General features: G+C 48.0%; 1 protein-coding gene across 1 annotated transcript; it reads right to left on the reverse strand.

Annotated features, from left to right (window-relative positions):
* Positions 1–799: 799 nt before the first annotated feature.
* Positions 800–3462, reverse strand: LOC136539342 (TOM1-like protein 1). The gene is made up of 4 exons (XM_066531299.1): positions 3446–3462; positions 2294–2850; positions 1694–1957; positions 800–1407 (listed from the first exon to the last, which is right to left on the reverse strand). The coding sequence occupies exons 2-4, from the start codon at positions 2810–2812 to the stop codon at positions 997–999; spliced, it is 1194 nt and encodes a 397-aa protein (XP_066387396.1). The 5' UTR covers positions 2813–2850; positions 3446–3462; the 3' UTR covers positions 800–996.
* Between the last annotated feature and the right edge of the window lie 16243 nt (positions 3463–19705).

Consider the following 19705-nt stretch of genomic DNA (forward strand, 5'->3'; position numbering starts at 1 on the left):
GCATCACTCCACATGTCTCGTCTGAGTCGCACACACGATCAGTAATCCCTTTGATTCTGCTCCCAACTCACGCTTGCCATCATTGGTTTATTATGCGATCCGGCTGATGAATTCGATGTGCCTATAGGCTATAGCTAGCTCAACTAGCTGGCCGCTGCATGCGAAATATGAACAGCACGGGCAACCATCAGAGCCACAGGATACGTAGCACAAAATGCACACGTACTCTCCCCCCGTTTCCGTTTTCAAATCTATATGACTGTTTAGAACAAGCTAATTACTTCATAATGTACATATCTGAAAAATGTAAACGGAGGGCAGGAGGGGACAGGGGTGCTACTCATCGAGAATGAATTTTAGCAAAGCATTTGTCACAAACAAAGGACAGAGATTATGCTCTCGTGTGCACTTGCACCCTAGCTCACAGTTCAGTTCTTTCCCTTCCACCTCTTCTAATCGCATACATATATGCAGTCATGCATGCACACTGCAGATACTTGCACACACGTTGCTTCAATTTGTTCTTCTCATGAGCAGCTGCATGCTTCTGTCAGGACCAAAATACTCAGCGTCCATGCGTATACCTGCCGAAGTCAACAATTTATTTTATCAAAGAAAAGAGGGAGTTCACATGTTCTTAATGCACCAGCTATCAAAGAAAAGAGGGAGTTCACATGTTCTTAATGCACCAGCTACAAAGAAAACGTACGGCAGCAATGCCATGGGAGCAGCTTCGGCATGCAGATCATCTACCAAGCATATCTAAGATACATGTCCAATGCATAGCTTCTGAATCCAGTATGGAAACTCATATGCCATATCTGCCAATCGGTTACATTACACAAATCCATTTATGTACAGCAAGCAACTCATGTCCCAGTAACCAACCCAAAAAAAAAAAACTGATAAAGACGCACACGCCACACATCAGCAACAACTAACAGATGGAAAGGCAGAACCTCACAACTGGTTACATGTTTATTATATATCTAGCAGTTAGAAGCTGATGAAATCATCCTTGTTATCCTTTCTGGGAGTAGTGTCCTGATGAGACGAGGTAGCACCTTTCTTACCAAATATCATGTCATCTAGATCCTGGAGCAGGTCATCCCGACCGGACTGATCTCCAGAACCTGCTGGTTTCCTTACATGGGCGTCTTCTTTGCTCACAGTGCGGGGGGATTCCTCAGGCTCCACGGTAACTGGAATCATCGCTGGCTCGGGCTCTAGCTCAACACAAACAGGCTCCTTGAGCTTTTCATACTTGGACAGGACCTTCTGCAGTTCCTCGTGAATGCTCAATGCCTCAAATAGCTGAGCCTCATTATCACCAGCCGTCTCGATGATCCTCTGGATCGTGTATTGACATTGTTGGCATTGTTGAACGAGAGTGGTTGCCAATTCATCCTGCATAACATATGTGGTACGGTCAACACATATGTGACGACAAAACAGCAGTAATCTAGCATTGAATCAGATATCTATAAGATAAGCAAATAGGAAATCCCTATTCAGTTAATTCCACATATTACCATGTGCCTGCAGTAATCAGAAAATAAAGAAAATTTCTTCATGTATAATCCTAGATAAATTTGTCAAGGAAACATCAACACCGTGCTTTGGACGAAATATGTGCTGCAGACATTAACCAAGTCATCTAAGCCATAATCAACGGGGACTAATAACAACTAACCTGTAAAACTTCTTTCTGCGGAGAGGAAGATAATACTGTGGAAAGAAGCTCGACACTATTACGAGCCACCTCAAAAGCCTCATTTACTTGCACAGCAGGGGCAGTGCGAGCTGGAGCAAAACTCTCATCTGGAATCTCCTGATATCCTTCTTGTGCTACCTCAGAATATGGTTCAGCTGCAGGTACTGAACGAGGAGGAGTAAATATTGGTGCTAGGCTCTCATCATCACGCCCAGGAAAGCGAATTCCCCTAGATCTTAAGCTCTGCAAAGAATACAAAAAGGCAATAACCACATGAGTTCAAGTAAGAGAAATCCACAAGCCTGACAACACGGGTACCGATTATGCGAGGCACAACACTGTTATGAATGCATAGTAAACCATTAATCAATAAGGTAATGTTAATAAGAAAATTTCATGTCAGTTGTTCATGCACATAACAGGAATAAGCAATTCCATGTCAATAATCCTATCTGATATCCTGATGTCATTCATAACCAGCATAATTTGATCTGCTGCTTTCCAGATCAGTTGCAAGCCACTGTTTCAGGTTAAATTGCATTAAGCTGATTCAACAGCAGAGCATTACTTTGTATTTACCTTGTACGTTTCTTCATACACTGGAAGGTAGCGGAGGTCATCTCCGGATTCTCCCCATGCTTCAATAAGCATAAGAGCCTTGTTTCTGTTGTTAACTATAGTCTGCGGATCATCAATCAGCTTGACCATCTCATCAAGCACCCGCTCAGCAGCAATCTCAGAGAAAGCCTTGTCGCAGTTCTTAACAATGGTCTCAAGTAGGACGAGAGATAGATACTGCACCCGTGGATTCTTCAACATAATTCTTCTCTTGACAGCCCGGATGACTTCAACGCTGTTGACCCTGTCGGTGTTCACCATGTCGCATATCTCAAGGTTGGTAGCCCAATCGGGGGCGTCCATGGTCTCCAACGTGGCTTCGTCAACAATCTTGTCCGCCATGTTCTGGCCCTGGAAGAACTCCTTCATCTTGAAACTCATGTTGCTGACGCCAACTGACATCTTCCGGCTAACTTCTGCACCGCTTATCTTGAGCCGCTCACCAAGGGCGTTGACTTTATCCATCAGATTGTCGCTCATCTTGTCAGAGTGCTTTATCAGTCCAGATTACTCTAATTCTGAAGGTAAGTAAAGCGTGATGTTAGTAACTTAAAATGGGACAACAAAGAGACGATTGTTATTAATGGACTGTGACTACAAGCAGTAGTAATCAAACACATAGAGAAGGCAGTATACCTATATCAGCAAGCACATAGAGAAGGCAGTATACCTATGTCAACCCAAGATATTACTATTTTATTATGCAGGCAGGAGGATGTTAGAACCAGGATTGCTCCTTTGTTATATAGCTAGACTAGAGTTGTTTTTCACTATACTGCGATGCCGAATTATAGTCCCAAAGTTTAGGAAAACGAAACCCTAGGTACGGTGATTCGACCAATAAGTCGTAAGGCCAGAGCACTTGGATTGGTTAACTCAGAGTACTACATAGGGAATGCTCCAGTAATAATTACGATCGAATCCAGGAGTTTTGCCCCTGGCACAATCCCCTCCCTTTGACCCTACACCCTAGCCCTTAGATCGCAGCAGCCGCGGCAGCAGAAGCCGTCTAAACTTTCTCCGGTTGCCGCGCTAGGCTTGGGGAAGAAATCATCACGACCTCTCTAATCGCAGCGAGTGGGAGATGAGGGGAGGAGGAGGAGTGGATCGCACCTGAGTACCTCAGCGCCAGCCGAGCAGGATTGCTTCCTCCTCCACCACCGGCGCCGGCAAAACCGCGCCCTTCCTCTTCACTTTCCCTTCGTTTGACGACGGCTCTCTGACCTCGACCTCTCTACTCTGTACCCGCGTCGCCTCCGCCTCCGCGTCGAGTTCGAGTGCCTCTTGGTTTTGTGTCCGCCTGCACCATCGTGCGCTAGCAGGTTCATCAAGATTCGCGCGGCAGGGTCTCAAGTCTCAACGCACATTCCGGCCCATGCTTTATTAGGGCAGTCCATACTTGCCAGGTCATATATACAAAATATAATATAATAAATAAATCATATTCTCAGTAAATTATTTTGCCATCTTTAATTTCCGTGTAGACATAATTTCTTATAAAAAATACTTTCTTTTTTTTCTTAATTCAAATATCCCATCACAATTTTATTTAATTGGCACCTAATTAATTGCTATAGAAAGGCTGGGACTACCCTTAGAGTAAGGCTAATAATACAGCCGGTTTGTCGGCTATAAGGTTCCTATTAGCCTTTTCTCATCCAGCTCATATAATAGTTAGCTCTTTACTATTAATATATGGCTCTACTTGTATATTTCATAGAGTTTCTTGGTTCTTGTGCACAAACTGGCCGTAAACTTACGGTCCGCTTCTCCTCTCTTTCCTCCCCTCTCTCCTCCACGTTAGCATTTAGCCAGCTTACAGCCTGTTATTATACTTTCTCTTAGTCCAATCGCAAGTCCCAACTACTCTATTCCATCGTCATATCTAGTTTGATTCATGTGTTTATAGGCCCTGTTCGGCTTACCTAGAAGCCAGTTTGTTCAGGTTTTCTTTAGCTGGAACAGTATTTTTCTCTCACAACAATTTAGCCTAGAACGGTGTTTTTTAGCCAGTTTCAGCCAAAATCAGCAAGCCGAACGAGGGCCTATAAGACAGTCTTCTGACATGGCATGGTCTCTTAAATTAACTATTCGCTTCAACTACTTCAACAATGCTTTTCAGCGAACGAACAATGTTTTTCTCTCATAATAAATCAGTATAAGCCAAATTTCAGCGAAGCAAACAGGGGTTGCAGCTTCTGTGTCACCGCACTCTTCTTCTAGCGAATCCCTTTTGCGGAATGATAAACGGGCGAAGTCCAAATTTGATGATGTACAAATTCTAATTACCTAAGGGGAGAAACGATGTCTTCCTCTTTTCACCTTCTCCTCATTAAGTGTAGCGCCACATCAGTATTTTTGCTTACTTGCATGATATTCAATGCTATAAAAACTACTGGTTGGGTCTGCCCTCATACGCATCTGTTGTCCAGCATCCAATGGTCGAATGGGCTCTCTGAATTAAGGTCTCCTGAGTATACAAGAGAGGGGTGTCTAATTGTAAAGAACATAATTTAAACTACTACGAGAAAACCCATAAACTATTGTAGTAAGATACGATATGTATTTAAGTTTCTTCTAGCAAACTCTGATTTACCCTCAACCTAAAGAGTTGAGACAATTCCTCACCGGCCACTAAAAGCGTTACAAATTCCGTTCTCACCACTAAAAAAAAGTTGATGTGCCTTTTATGGTACCACTTCATTTCTTCAATTCACACCCTTGTACCCCATTATAGTTATGTCCGTTAGCTAGAAATGTTGTTACGACACATGTCGATGTAAGTTTTTTATTAAGAATAGCCACTTTACCTAGAGGCTGAGACTACTCTATATTCACTTGTCCGGACATATGCGATTGAAGCAAGGGATGGTGCCACTCGATGCCATGGTTAGTAGTCCCTCCCCCGGTGGCACACACGCCCTCCTCGCAGGCCCCGCCCCCCACACACCGCATGCTATCCACCGTTCGCGTCCTTGCGCACCAGCGCCACGACCCACTCGCCTAGCGCCTGTGCGTAGGCACTTTCCGTGCGCCCGCTCGCCCCTTCCCGCGGTAAACAAAACGAAGTGCGAGAACCCACGTATCTGTATCTCTATAACTAAAACATTCATAACTATTCTATCCACATATACGACATCAAAGCCGCTCGCTTCTATGCATGCCGGTACGACACCAAAGCTGCTCGCTCTATTCCGTCCATCAAAGCCGCTCGCTCTCATGCACCCCTGGTACGACACCAAAGCCGCTGGCTCTATTCTGTCCACCCGTGCGGTAACCTCCCCGTGCGATCCCCCTCGCTCCACGCGCGCCGGCCACCGTCGTCCGCATTTGCTGTGCCCCCGTCGTCGCCCTCACCCACAGCTCGTCGCGCCATCGCCGCCTGCGCCCGCCCCGCGACGGCGGCCCTCGCCAGGCCGCGCGGAGTCGCTTTGGCCGGCCCGCCCCATGCCGCGCGGCGGCGACCTCACTGGATCTCTGTGCTCCGCCACCTGTAGGTTCTTCCCTCTCCCTTCCCTGAGCCCCTTCTTCTGATTTGTAATCCAATAGTTTGTTTTTTTTCCTTTTTTGTGTGTGTTCCATGGAAGGAGACTGAAAGCGATTATTGATGGGATCTTCAGATATTAGGCAGTATATTAATCTACATTACGAACATGTTCATCTTGCCTTTGTCAGTTGTGCTGCCTAATGTAGTGAATATGTGGAGTTGTTCCATCACAGTTATTAGTTTTTTTGCTCCATCATGTAGATACGCAATGTCGCTGATGTCTAAATCCAAGATCCAGACATATCCTGATCCACTCAATTTGATTTGATTCTCTTTTTTTATCTTTGTGATGTTCATTCATATTTCCCATTAATCTTATCGATCCATAAATTTCTAATTCTCTCTAAAACTATAGGTGGAGCCAAGGAGGTATGGTTGTCTGGTGGCATTGCAATGGGAATCATCTACTGGTTGTACTTGATTTGTTCTTCTTTGATTTCCCTAACTTCGATTGATTCATAAATGCTAATTTCTCCTAGATGTGATTTGTCGGTGTTTCGTACAAGCACCGGCAAGTAAATTTATAGTAATGCGCGTTAGGCTCGGATGGTGCGCTAAAGGACACAAGATTTATACTGGTTCGGGCCGAATGTCCCTACGTCCAGTTTGCTGCTGCTCGTGTTATTAGCACCGTGAATGGTCTGTAGTAAGGGGTACAAACGATCGAGAGAGGGACTGGTCCCAAGTCTCTGATGGAAGGGTTGAAAGGTGGTCAAGAGCTTCATAGCCGCTTGACCGTGTCTATGAGTGCGTCGTATCGTTCGGTCTTTCCTGAGTTCGTCCTCCTTTATGGAATAGGCACATCCCCTTTTATAGATCAAGGGGGTGGCTTTACAAGGATGAGGGCGTCTACCCGGCCTGGTCCTTCATTCTGATGAGTGCTAAGGAAGACAAGTGCCTACAACACTGTTGATGTCCCTATAGAGTGTCAGGTTGATTATAGAATGTTGTCCTGCTCAGGGTATGAGCTGTAGTACAGTGGTTTTGACTTATTAGCCTTTCCCAGCCTTGCTCCGCACGTCTTCTGGTTCTTGTGAGTCTTCGTCGGAGTGTCGAGGGATCGGGGTCCAGAGTAACGCCAAGGTCAAGGCCTTCTGGCTTTGGAACTGAGGGGTCGGGAAGCGGGCGCCGCTCCCTCGGGTCTACAGCGTGGTGACGGAATTCCCGTCGTGCGTGGAGATATTAAGTCCTTTTCTGGAGTGTAGCGGTTGTCGTGTATCTTCATTGGGTTGCGTGTCCCAGAGCTAAAGGCGGCGCCTACAACTCTATAGGGCGAGGAGCACGCACCTGTACAACCTTTTGGGCTCTGCGCCGTCCGGAAGGGTCTAAAGCACCTGTCCTGTCATCCCCTGGCAGTACTTTTCCTGCCAGGGCACAGGGTATGGTCTTTGGAGCCACGGTTGACCCGAACGTCTTGTCTTACCCTGTACTTATTATCTCGAGGGAATGGGGAGAAGTTGTTAGGGAGGATGAATCCAATCTTTAGATATGGAGCAGGGTGAGATTCGTTCCTGGCCGTCGGGCGAAATGGAGACCAATTCTTATCTCTCGGGTGAGACCGACCTCGCCCCTCCGGGGTCGGGCGAGGCGGAACCTATCCCTCAGCCCTCGGGCGAGACCGAGCTCGCCTTCAAGGCGTCGGGCGAGACGGAGTTTATCCCTTGGCCCTCGGGTGAGACCGAGCCCGTCTTCGAGGCGTCGGGCGAGACGGAGATTAACCTTGAGCCCTCAGGCGAGGCAGAGTTATCTTCCAAAAGGCGTCGGGCGAGGCAGAACCAATCTCCTGTTTACCCGAATGTGGGATGAAACGGCGCCCTTATGCGTCCAGAAGTTTTTTACGTTTGGCGGTTATTGGTTCCATCTTCCGGGGTACCCCGGTATTAGGTCCCCGACAGTAGCCTCCGAGCCTCTAGGTGATTCGAGTAGAACCGCCTAGAGAGTGTTTTTTGACTTCGTCGAAGTTACTTCGCCAGAGGGTGCGCGCGAGCGCACCCGATGGGTGTAGCCCCCGAGCCCCCGGGTGATTCGAGTAGAGTCGCCCGGGGGGTTGTATCGGTCCTTTTGCGGATAAGGCTGAAGGACTTAGTTTTTATCAACTGGATGTTTTCCCGAGTGGGTCGTGGCATCCCATTCGCTGGGAACTAATTCGGGGCTGACCTAACTGGTGCTTCTGCCCTTGATTTCGAATCGTTCGCGGATCCTTCCTTAGTTGGGCCGGCCGGCGAGCTTCTGGGCCCTAGGTGGGCCGAAGAGAAAAGAACAGGCCTTCGTGGCTTGCGTTTCCCAGGTGGGTAGAGAGTTCGGATTTGCCTGGGGAAGGCGAATTGTCCGCTGAGATTTTTGGGGTGAGAGGATAGGGACTGCGGGCGCGTGTCCCGCGACATGACGCGGTGGCGCGCGTGGCAGGCCCGGAGATCGAGGCAGACGGTTGCCCTTCTCATGTCCGTCACCCCCTATAAAACCATGGGGTTCGCCCCCAAGGTTCCGTATTTCGCTCCCCTGCCTTTGCGTTCTGAAACATCTGCCGCCAATCGTCCCAGCCTCTCGCGCCCGCATCGCCACCATCGACCGGCCTGCATTCGTGTTCCAGCCGCCGTCAAGCTCGCGCCTGCCCTTCCCCCCTACTGCTTTAATGGAGTTGTGGGGCACATCAAGCATCACCTCCCGGCGCCTGGAGGGCCTCGTCCGCCGTGGCCTTCTCCGTCCACTGTCCGCCGTCCAGGAGTGGTTGCTACCTGGCGACGAGGGTGAGCCGGTGCCGCCTGAAGGGTATGTCATCTCTTTTGCCATCTTCCATGAGCGGGGATTCAGGGTACCCGCGCATAGATTCCTTCAGGGGCTGTTGGATTACTATGAGGTAGAGCTGCAGCATCTAACTCCCAATGGGATTCAGCACATGGCAGCGTTTGTTGCCCTGTGCGAGGGTTTCCTAGGGATCGATCCCCATTTTGATCTGTGGCGGTATTTCTTTAACATTAGTCTGTCAAAGAGGAAAATTGGGGGGAAAGACGTGAACGCGCCGATGGGATGTGCCAGCATTCATCTGTGCCATACCCGGTCGAAGGGTGACCCATACATGCGTCTGGCGACATCCAACAAGGGATGGTACTCGTAGTGGTTTTACGTTAGGGATGATGCGAGTGCCACCCTACCGAAGTATACTGGACGTCTTATTGTGGACTCTCTGGAGTCGTGGGGCTGGGGCGTCCAGTCCAAAGACAAGAAACACATCTCCGACCTTCTTTCCGCTCTCCAAGCCCTGAAGGGTCGAGGTGTAAAGGGGACAGGGATTATCGGTGCTTACCACGCTAGGAGGGTGGCGCCCCTGATGGCGCGTGTGCTTCCCCTGCATCGGATGATGCTCGGGATATCGTTCGAGGGGACGGTGCTTGTTGACGAGGCGCTCCCTTACTCGGAAGTGGCGCAGCGCATCAAGGAGGCGATGGAGCCGATGAAGGATTCTGTAGGCAGGGTCCTCGACATTGTGTATCCGGTGCCCGGACACCCCCCAATGCGGTCGGAGCCTGGATTCTTTGAATTCGTAAGCCCTCCTCTCCCGTGCTCTTTTCTTTTTTCCTGGATCTCCATTTTTTAACACTTGCTTTATGACGTTGGGACCAGCCGAGGGTGCTGGTCTTTAAGGACAGCCCGGTTCCACTGCCGAAGGACAAGGTCGTGGCGGCGGCGAATCGACTCACGGCCGAGCGGGACAAGAAAGCAAAGGAAGAGATGAAGAAGGCGAAACGACTGAAGCAGGAGGCACGGGATTAGGGAGAGGACGTGAGCAGTGAGGACGACGACGATGACGATGATGATGACGACGAGGTAGCCGTCGGCGTGGATTGGGGCATCCTAGAGGACGAGGACACGCTGACGAGTGGCCACCCATCCGTGTAGGGGCCCTTCCCTTTCCACGCGGAGGGAAGTAGATCGATGTGGTCAGTGGAGGCCGGCGAATCCACCGCTTCGCATGGCGTGCCGGCCGAGGACCGGTGGACGGAGGAGGGCGGGCCTGCCGCCGCCATCCCTGAGGCGACGATGGAGGGGAGCAGCTCTGGTGCTGCACCCCGTGAGACGATGGAGGGGGACGGCTCCGGTGCCGCGCCCGACAAGACGATGGAGGGGAGCGACTCTGGTGCCGCGCCCGACGAGATGAACCCCCCTGCCCCGGAGCAGGGGGCAGGCATGAAACGGTCCTGCCCAGATGAGTCAGGGCAGGGATCTAGGGATCCATCCCCAAAACGCTTCCGCCGCCCGAGGACGTCAACGTAAGCTGCTGATTCCTCTGTTTTCATCCTTTTTCTATTTTTGTTTTGACTTAATGGTTATTACCTTTGTGAAGGTTCTTGCGGACGGGTCACCCCCTGGGGCTGGCGCCCAAGAAGAGCCTCGTCATTCAAGCAGGACAGATGGCGTCGCCTGCCATCACCCCTGTTTCGGGCAGGAGTGATGCCGACGTCGGGGCCGCGTTGGCCGACCCGACGGCGTCTGTGGTGGCGCCCACGCCCGCGGAGGTTACCGAGCAGGCGGCTTCCTCCATGGCGGACGTGGTACAGCCAGCCGAGGGCCGTATACCGCCGGTGGAGGCGGTCGTGATTGCGCCAAGCCTGGACCAGCCGGGTACGGCCATGGTAGCGCACGAGGGCGTAGTGCAATCCGCGCCACCGGGGGCCCAGGTGGATCCGCCCGTGGCGCTCGAAGTGGCCTAGCTGGAGAAGGATCTAGTCGGAGGATCCTCGAGCACGGTAGTGGTGCCACATAGGGTCAGGAGGGAGCCGCCCCCGGCCCCTTTGTCGGGAGGAGACCGCTCCCCCACGCGGGGGGAGCCGCCGCTCCAGTGGATGGCTGCTCAGGACCCAACGTCGGCCATTTCTTGCTCGATGATCATTCCGAGAGCATGGAGCGGGAGGGTCTTGACATTGGGATCTCGACCATGTTGAATGCCCTGGACTAGGCTAGAGGAGCCCTCCATGAGATTGTTATTCGTACTACTCAGGTATTTGCTGGGCTTTCTTCTTTCTGCGCATGTTTTTGTGTTTTCGCTTTTCTGATACCGGTCTTCTTCCTCTTTAGATTCTTGTTGCTCATAGCCGGAAAAAGTCCCAATTTCTCCGTGATCAGAAGGCGGAGAGGGATCGCCTTTTCGAGGAGGCCCGGCTGCGAGCAGACATGGCCGCCCAGCTTACTACCGCCCAGGAGCGAGAGGCCCAGGCGCGTCAGGACGTGGAGGAGGCCCATGAGATGTTCGAGGATCTGTCAGCGAGGTCTAAGCTGGATGGGGAGGAGATTGCTAGGCTCCAGAAAGAGCGAGACGAGCTGCTGCAGAGGAATGCCGCGGTCAATGAGAAGGCCGGCGAAGTCCTAAAGGAGCTAGAGATGGAGTGGGAACTCTGGCGGGAGGCCAAGAGTAGGGCCACGGCCCTTCAGCAGAAGGTGGACGAGGATGTCGCGGTGGTCCGCTCTCTCCGGGCGGAGCTCGGTGACGCGGTGAACCGAAGGTTGAGTGCTGAAAACGCCTCCATCAAGCTAGAAAAAGAGGCTGCCTATGCACGAAGGGCCCTTCAGGTTGAGAGCGATGAGCATGATCTTCTACAGGCTACGGTCGGGGTGGTCCTTGATGCCCTGAATGTGACGGAGCCGGTGGAGACCAGCCCGCTCGCGGCTCGTGTCGTAGGTATCACGGCTCGGGTGGGCCAGCTTGAGGAGAGTGCCTTTCACGCTGGGATTACCCAGGCCTTCACCGTCGCCCATGCCCATTACGAGAAGGAAATAAACCTGAAGGTGATGAGCGAAGGCTTCCCGTCCACCTACAAGGATGATGAGCTAGAGGAAATGGAGAAGATGGTTGCTCCCCTTGTGAAGAACCTGGCAGACAATCTGAAAGAGATGATTCTCCCTCTGCGGGAGTAATTAGTCGAACAATTTTGAGAACAACTTATGTGTAATATGTGGACAAGTGTCAGTTTTTTTCGAGTCTGGACGCTTTTCGTGATTTTGCGTCGTAATTTCGTTTTGTTTGATTTTTTATGATCTTACCAATCTATTCCCCTGAATTATACCGCTGGTTATAATGCGAGGAGATTGTTCCGAAAGAAAGAAAGGAGGTAGCCGTACCTTAACCAGCCCCCGAGTAAGGTCCGACCCCCTGCATTTGCTAGGGTCGGGGGTTACTGGAGATCAGAACTGTGGTTTTGGTGACAGGGTCGACGAAGTCCATGGATATCATCGCAATATTCCCCGCCCTGTCTTCCAACAGAAATCCCCAACTGGGGAGTCTATGGGCTCGGCAAGGTGGGGCCTTTGAACCTGTGTCCCTATATTGTTTGGCTCGAGCCCCCGAGCCTTGTTAGGGTCTAATAAGGGTCGGCTGTTAGTTGCGTGTTACCCCGTCCTCGGTTTTCGCAATCAGAGGGGCTGAGTGAACGACACTTGCCTCAACGGCTCGAGTGTCGCGCTCAACGAGCTCACTAATGGGTATGTTCGTGTGGAATCTGGGTCCATCATTTGCTGATGGGGTCGGCAGAGCCCTCTGGTGGCACTCCATAACTTCTTAACCCGCCTCCCGGCAGATGCCTGAGTCGTTCGGTAAGCTCAGGGGGCCCGATGGGCTCTCCTCAATGGAGATTCTGTGGGTTTGGCTCGGGGTTAGAATTGAACAAGAGAAGGTCGAGATGTCCCTGTCCGCTTCTGAGCAGGGTCAGGCAGGGCCGTTGGGGCTTGTCTCGGTTATCTCTCCCTGGCTCTGTTTGGCATGAGGCGGCCTCGAGCCCTTCGTGGGCTGACCTTCGAACCTTGGCCTGTGGTCGCCTATATCGAATGAGGTGACAGCCATTTCGTGGTGCAACACGAAGCGTTGGGATGTTTTGCCTACGTATAATATAATCGAAACGAAGGCGGGGTCGGCAACGTTACCTTGGCGGTATGAGTGACGAAAGGCTCTTACCAAATGTGTCCACGCGGGGTTCGGACCCTGATGTTCGCGATGAGGTTGGAGTAACCTGCATAAGAATTGCTATTCTTTGTTTTTCGTGTCTCGGTGGCGATCCGAGCCGTTTAATTAACTTAGGGAACCTGACAGCTTCTCCTTTGGGAGAGACTCTGTAGGCGGACCCCTCCGAACCCTTCTTGAGAAGGCAGACGTGAACAAGGGGTGTTTGAGCATGGTTTTTCTGGTGAACGAAAACACCGTAGCCACCGAGGCATAGGGTCTGCCAGTTCGTCCAGTTTTACTCAAAGTTCTACGCCCGTATTCCGTATTCCCGGTTTCAAGCGTACGGAGGGGTCGGGTGAAGTGTGACAGAACCACCCAATTTATGCAAGATCAAGTACGGCTGTCCCCGCTTAACATGTTGACACGCGTATACTCTCACTTATATAAACCCGGTAGTCCGCCGAGTGTCACGCAGGACCTCGGTAAATCAACATCACAACCAAGATCGCGTGATTAAGCAAATACACATCACATACATAGAGTTGCAGCGGAAATAATATTACAATGAGTTCACAATTAATAGTACAAGTTTGGGGTTTCAAAATCGATTGGTGAAAACAAGATAGCTTTCAAATGATTACATTAATATAAGTTCCAAATACATTGCTAGCATAAGTGACATCCTCAGACAAAAGCATGTAGATGAGAAGTGAATATAGAGTCACCGAGCCCATCGGCAGTTAGCCACCAACTTCAGCAGGCCGAAACCTCACCTGCAACATGGTGGGATAAACCCTGAGTACTCGAATGTACTCAGCTAGACTTACCCGTCATGACCAGAAATAAAATTGACTCCAAGGAGTATGCAAGGCTTTATAAGTGGAGGTAGCTCGACAACAATTTGCATAAAAAGCGATTAACTCAATTATACAATTATAATTCTGTCATCAAGTTAATTATAACTATCCATCTCTAGATTAGCAACTATCATGTGCCAAACATGTGGTATATCTTTTTAGAGCATACAATAGTAACCATAGCAGGTATAGTAATTCCATGTTTATCCGAACCATCACATTCCATAATCCAATTACTACGATGTTGGGACTAGCCAAGTTTCTCACTATCCGAGAGAGACGGCGATTCGAATCGTTTTCAACCAGCTGGGAATTTATTCCTAACACAAACCCAGATCTACTAGCCACGATAGTCTTAGGTCACCTTTGGTACAACTCAGGTACACATTTCGCGGGTCCGTACCGCGCCGCACAATCTGGAACACCAGATGCCAGGATGCTCAGGCCAAGCCTGCCCTTGGGCTCAGTCTGATCGTTCCCCGGAAGGAGCGCACAACAGAACGGTTCCCGGCCTGAGTTGAATTACTCGGCTTCGCGGTCGGAACGAGTTATCCGGCCAGCTAAGTGAGAGGCATGCGTTCAATCTTGTCAGAAGCGCCAACAACGGTACGGTCCTTAATCGACACAGACGGAATCACATGAGTCAACCTACACATAGACTCCGCCCGGCCTCGATTTACTTTTACCCCATGGTTCTTTTCCACGATAGCAAATATAGCCAACCGTGCTCCGGTATCCACCTATATCTCGCAGGTGATAGGATATCACCCGACTTCTACCGGTCTAAGCATGGCTAAGCATATATTCGATCCTGGACCTATACCGGTTAAAGGTGTAATATCTGGACAAGGAATTTATATGCATCAAGTGGTTCCATTCAATTCTTATAACCTAATGCATCAATCATAAGTACTTAAGTAATCATTTGTAAAATACTGGGAGACTTAAAATGCTCCGGGGCTTGCCTGGGATCCGACACAAGTCAGTTCAGTTAGTTTGCACCGACTTGGTGACATCTCCGGTCCTAGCACTTGCTTAGTCCTTCCATCTTCGGGATAGATCCACCAAACACCGTCTTCGGGTTTGACTCCACATCACATCCTTCACGTGGTTCATCTAGCGTACCTAAATGAGATGCAAGATGCATGTGTATGAATACATGGAAGTGCAATAGATAATGCAGCGCATGCAGTAAGTAAGACAAGCACAAGGTTACGTTAACATGCACAAGCACTTCGCATTGCTTACTTTAAATATCGCACAATTTATAATGCCACGATAGCAAAGAAGATGACAACACCAAGCATGACACAAGTTTCCCAAGATCTCAGGTACTCTAACTCAACCATCATCAAAGGTATGAGCCACACTTAGCAATATACAAGCAAACAACTATAATTGGAATCTATCAATTTCTGGACATGCAAACAGCAGCTACAAGATTTAGCTATAACTGGAGTTACACAAATCCAAATGACTTGCAAGAAGACATTCTGGAAATCTTATGAAATTATCTACAATTCATATTTAATCATCTTAGCATGATTCTCAAGTTAACTAAGTCAAATATACCCATTTACAGAAACTGGTCTAAACAAGACCGAGAGTAATCAATTCTGTAACTCAACTTTAAACAGGCATAACTCACAAACTACTTGGCCAAATACCACCAAATTTTAACAGAATCTAGATACATGAATTATATACAACTTTGTTATTATCACCAAAAACTCATTCAAATCCTAACTAGATCAAACACTAGCATCTTTCAAATCTGCTCAGAATAAAATCAAAACTCGACAGAAGACTTAAAAGTCATGTAACTCCTAAACTATCAGGCCTATGGTCTTACAATTTGAACACAAGGAAGATTATGAAATTTGCTACAACTTTTGTATTCACTACAACCATAGCAAACATCATTTACACCATGAAAATAATTGCACAAGCAAAACTGCAAATCCAGCCCAACAGCAGTGGTATAGAAAACTGATAGCATCTTCAGAGAAGCATAACTATAGTTCTAGACCTCCAACAAACATGAACCATAACTTTTTGAAAAGCTTAGGAAGTTACCTACAACTTTCTTATTCTCATATTAAGATGATTCTATAGTTAGAAGGGTCAATTAACCCAATAATTGCATCTCTGTCCAAAACATAGACAGAAACTGACATGCCACTTTAAACAGCTATAACTTTAAACTAAAACCTGACATATTATAGATCTAGTGCATAGAGAATTTCACAAGGATTCCAAAAAGTCCACATTTGTTATTTTACGATTTTTCTACTAATTATTACAATTTTCCAAAGTTCAGCACAGAAATCTGCAAAAGAAAAGAGTAATCCGAAAAAAGGAAAATACTTTTGCATTAGGAACCCTAGAAATCTTAGAAACCAACAAAGCCCATATATGTAAATACATGTGTCTGGCTTTTATGCAAAGTGAACACATGAAAGAGCTTCTATTTACGATTCACTCCGTCTTCTTCAACCTCACTACGCCGGACGCCGTGAAGGGACAGCGTCGTCGGGTCAGCTAGCAAGGGGGGCATCGGGGTTGGACCTGGGGCACTGGGATCCGGCTGTGGCCAGCCCTCGGCCGTGCCTGACCCTTGATCGGCCAGCTGCAGCCAGCAGCAGCCTGGCTGCGGCACCGACGGCGACGAACTTGCTGAAGAACGAAGAAGCATCAGACCGGTCTGGCTTGGCTCCTGGCGGCAGATGGGGAAAAGGAGAGGGAGAGAGTGGAGAGGGCAGGGGAGCTTGGGTCTGCACTTATGCACATCAAGGAGGCAGCGAGGGCACGACAGGTGGCAGCGAGGGCAGCAAAGGCGAGCCACGCGGCGCGAACAGCCAGCACGGTGACGATGCTGTTCAGAAATTCAAATCTCCAATTCTATCTCAAAAATACAACTGAAACCCATATTTCGTGCCTCCGTAACTCCTAAACCACGATGAGTTAGCAAAAACTCTATTAATAAAAGTTGTAGATCTACATACCAGCTCCAACTTTTATTAAAGCTTCAAAGTCTGATTCGGCCTGGTTGGAGAGATACAAGGCTCTGAAGAGGGGTACATGAAAACTGAAATCGTGAAATTCAGGCATCCCAGACTTAGCCAATTTTTCGGACTCTGAAAACCGCAGTAGATTCAAAGTTGGAGCCTCGGTTTGACTTGCTTACAAGATGATCTAGCTCTTGGTCCAAAAACAAAGTTTGTTCTACTCCACTCAAACTTCAACTTTTATTTAGGTTCCACTGCCATGCAACCAATCTAAGTCATAGTTCAAACTAAGTCCAAGTAGCATCATGATAAAGCTTAAATTACCATTTTTGATCTATTGGAGCATTTTCTGGCCACTTGTTCAACATGAACCCTTCATAACTTTTATTCACAAGTGTAAGTAGAGTTGTTTGGGCAAGGTTGCAATATTTGTTTGTCATTACATGTTCTTATTCACCTAATAAAGTAATTTAGGCGAGGACATAACTTGTCATTTCATGTGATTTCTTGATTCCAAACTTTATGAAACTTTTCCAATCATCCATGTGGGTGGAAATTGATGTGAGGCACATGAAAGAAGCACCTTCAACATTACTTAGGTAAATATCTGAAAAGGGCCAATAAGCAAGCAAAGGTGTGTTGCCCAAGTTTAAGTTGGAGCTCGCTCTTGTAGAATTGATCTTGACACCGTCATCACCACTTGACATGTCATGTTTGAGCTCAACCCATTGCTTAACTGGTGGCAAACACCTGGGGTGTTACAGCCCTCCCCCCTTAAAGGAATCGCGTCCCGAGATTCGGTGCAAAAGACTTTTAAGGGAAGAGAAACATGTCAACCAGTTTCCAACATCAGTGATAGCATTAGGCTACTTAACTTTGGAGTATTAGAGAGGCTAATTTGGTCACGACACTTTCTGATACTTGCTCTTCATCGTAAGCTGTTGTCTGAAGAATCTCCTTCGTTGGCGTCCATAAAGCATTATTACATTGGAAGAAATCCAAGATAGCACTGTCCTACGTACTTCATCCTCGATGTACGAAGAGTGATACAAGTGTATACCAAATACTTGTAACATCTACTTCACAAGTGGATATAGCACAGACCATATGGACTTTGCACTAGACCACAGCCTGTTGACAGATATTCCTTGCAACGGTGCTATATTTGTTCCCAAGGTTTGAAAAGCAGTTCTCTACAAAAGTGGCTTAAGCACAACTTCTTGTAAAGGATGTGATCATAAACGGGTAAACATCCTTTGAGGGTATGGGAAGCTAGTTAACCAATATCCAAACTGGTTGTAGCGATGCAATCACTCAAATGTCAACTGATGGAAAGCTACATAATGTTCCATGTGCATAGTGCTCTTTCTTTGATAACAATATTGCATGGTCTGAGTCTGCTGAGTGAGTGGTAAACGTAGTAGTTGACTCTGTTGGCTCAACGTTCTCGATGATCATTCCTTAGGGAGCCTTTGGATCCAAGTTGCAACAGTGATCTGGGTTGAATCTGATGCAACCTCTTGGGTAAAAACACATATAAGGTACCAAAGGCATGTCAGCATTGGAGAACCATTGACGTAGAAGGATGTTAGAGAGGCTTGGAGGACAACACAAGTTGCAAGTAATCACAAAACTAGGGACTAGTTCACTACCAAGCAGGTTGAGTATAATTTGCCTTCGTGGTGAAGTTGCATAGCAAGTTAGGTTGACTTGCATCGTAGCAAGACCAGCTTTCTTACTACATTTGTCATCGAGGCTCCCATTATAAGGCCTATCAATATCTCAAAAATCATAATCCAAAAATCTACGGTTTGACACCCTTCCAATCTATTTTTGACTTGCAACGGCACAAGTTGACTTGTAGAACATCTTGACTGCTCAACTATTATCGACATGAGAGGACAAAGGTACGGCACAAACATGGGTGCAAGGAGTCTTCTCTAGGGCATGGAGGGTTGTCTAACAGCAATACACCTACAAGTTGTAATTTCTTGGCAGGAATGACAAACACAACCGTCTAATGCAAATGATGATCGCAGTCACAGCGAAATTGCAGATTCTGTACCCTTTTATTTTCTATTCGTATCTCACAAACTACTGCTCCAATATGCACAAATTTTGGTGGACATGTAGATCCAGGGGTCTTCTAACTACTCACCAAAATTCAACTCAAACGGACACCGTTTGACCATCCAAACAATTCATCTACCAAAACTGCTCTATTCTAAAATGACAGCAACCGAGCCGACCAGATGTCTCTCAAATCCGATGTTTTACTCAACCAATACTCAAACCAACTTAGGACATTGAAGGGTCCTAAGCAAAGAATGAGATCACCAAGTTTGGGGTCAATCCAACTTCGTTTGAGTCACTAATCGCCTGGCTTGAAGATACCCGGTTTAGTGCCACAAAATCTGGACATATTTCTCGTTCTTCCTTTATAACCGCGGTAGCTTTCTCACTGAGGATGGAGGCTAGGATTTTCCTTACATGCCTCTTAGGAAACAACCTCAACCGTTGATTTAGACACCAACTCGACGATGCACAAACATTGGACTTGTGGGCTATTTTCACAGGGCACAAAGCATTACTCCACATGGAGGGCATCTCTATATAGATAAGGAACCGTTTCTGAATATTCTTTGGCACCTCGTCCAATAGAGCCTTGAACAAATCCGTTTGTGGTACCTAGGGGCACAATGATGTTGATCGAAACTAGGGATATGCTTTCTCTAGTTCTACACTTAGCTGATACAACATCTTGCACTATATACGTGATTGTCCAAGATGGAATTGACTCGATAGCACATTTGGAGAAGAAGTAGCACTTGCATTGCAGGGCCAGGTTTGCTGTTTCCTTGATCAACATCGTTCTGTGAGATCTGGTCTTCATAGTTACCAATTAGTCGTTACCTAACTGAAGATGAACTTTCCTACTAGTAACTAATCAGTTGTCCCTCAACACTAAAAAGGTTCTAAATCTTCACTCTTGGTAATAAAAATTGTGGTCGAAGCATACAGATGGTCGCC

This window comes from Miscanthus floridulus, chromosome 1 (assembly GCF_019320115.1).
Source record: "Miscanthus floridulus cultivar M001 chromosome 1, ASM1932011v1, whole genome shotgun sequence".
Taxonomy (NCBI): Eukaryota; Viridiplantae; Streptophyta; class Magnoliopsida; order Poales; family Poaceae; genus Miscanthus; species Miscanthus floridulus.

Coding starts and splice junctions, on each gene's coding strand:
- LOC136539342 (XM_066531299.1), bottom strand. CDS start 2,812: ATGAGCGACAATCTGATGGATAAAGTCAACGCCCTTGGTGAGCGGCTC. Junction 1,958..2,293: donor TGTATGAAGAAACGTACAAG/GTAAATACAAAG, acceptor TATTCTTTGCAG/AGCTTAAGATCTAGGGGAAT. Junction 1,408..1,693: donor CGCAGAAAGAAGTTTTACAG/GTTAGTTGTTAT, acceptor TATGTTATGCAG/GATGAATTGGCAACCACTCT.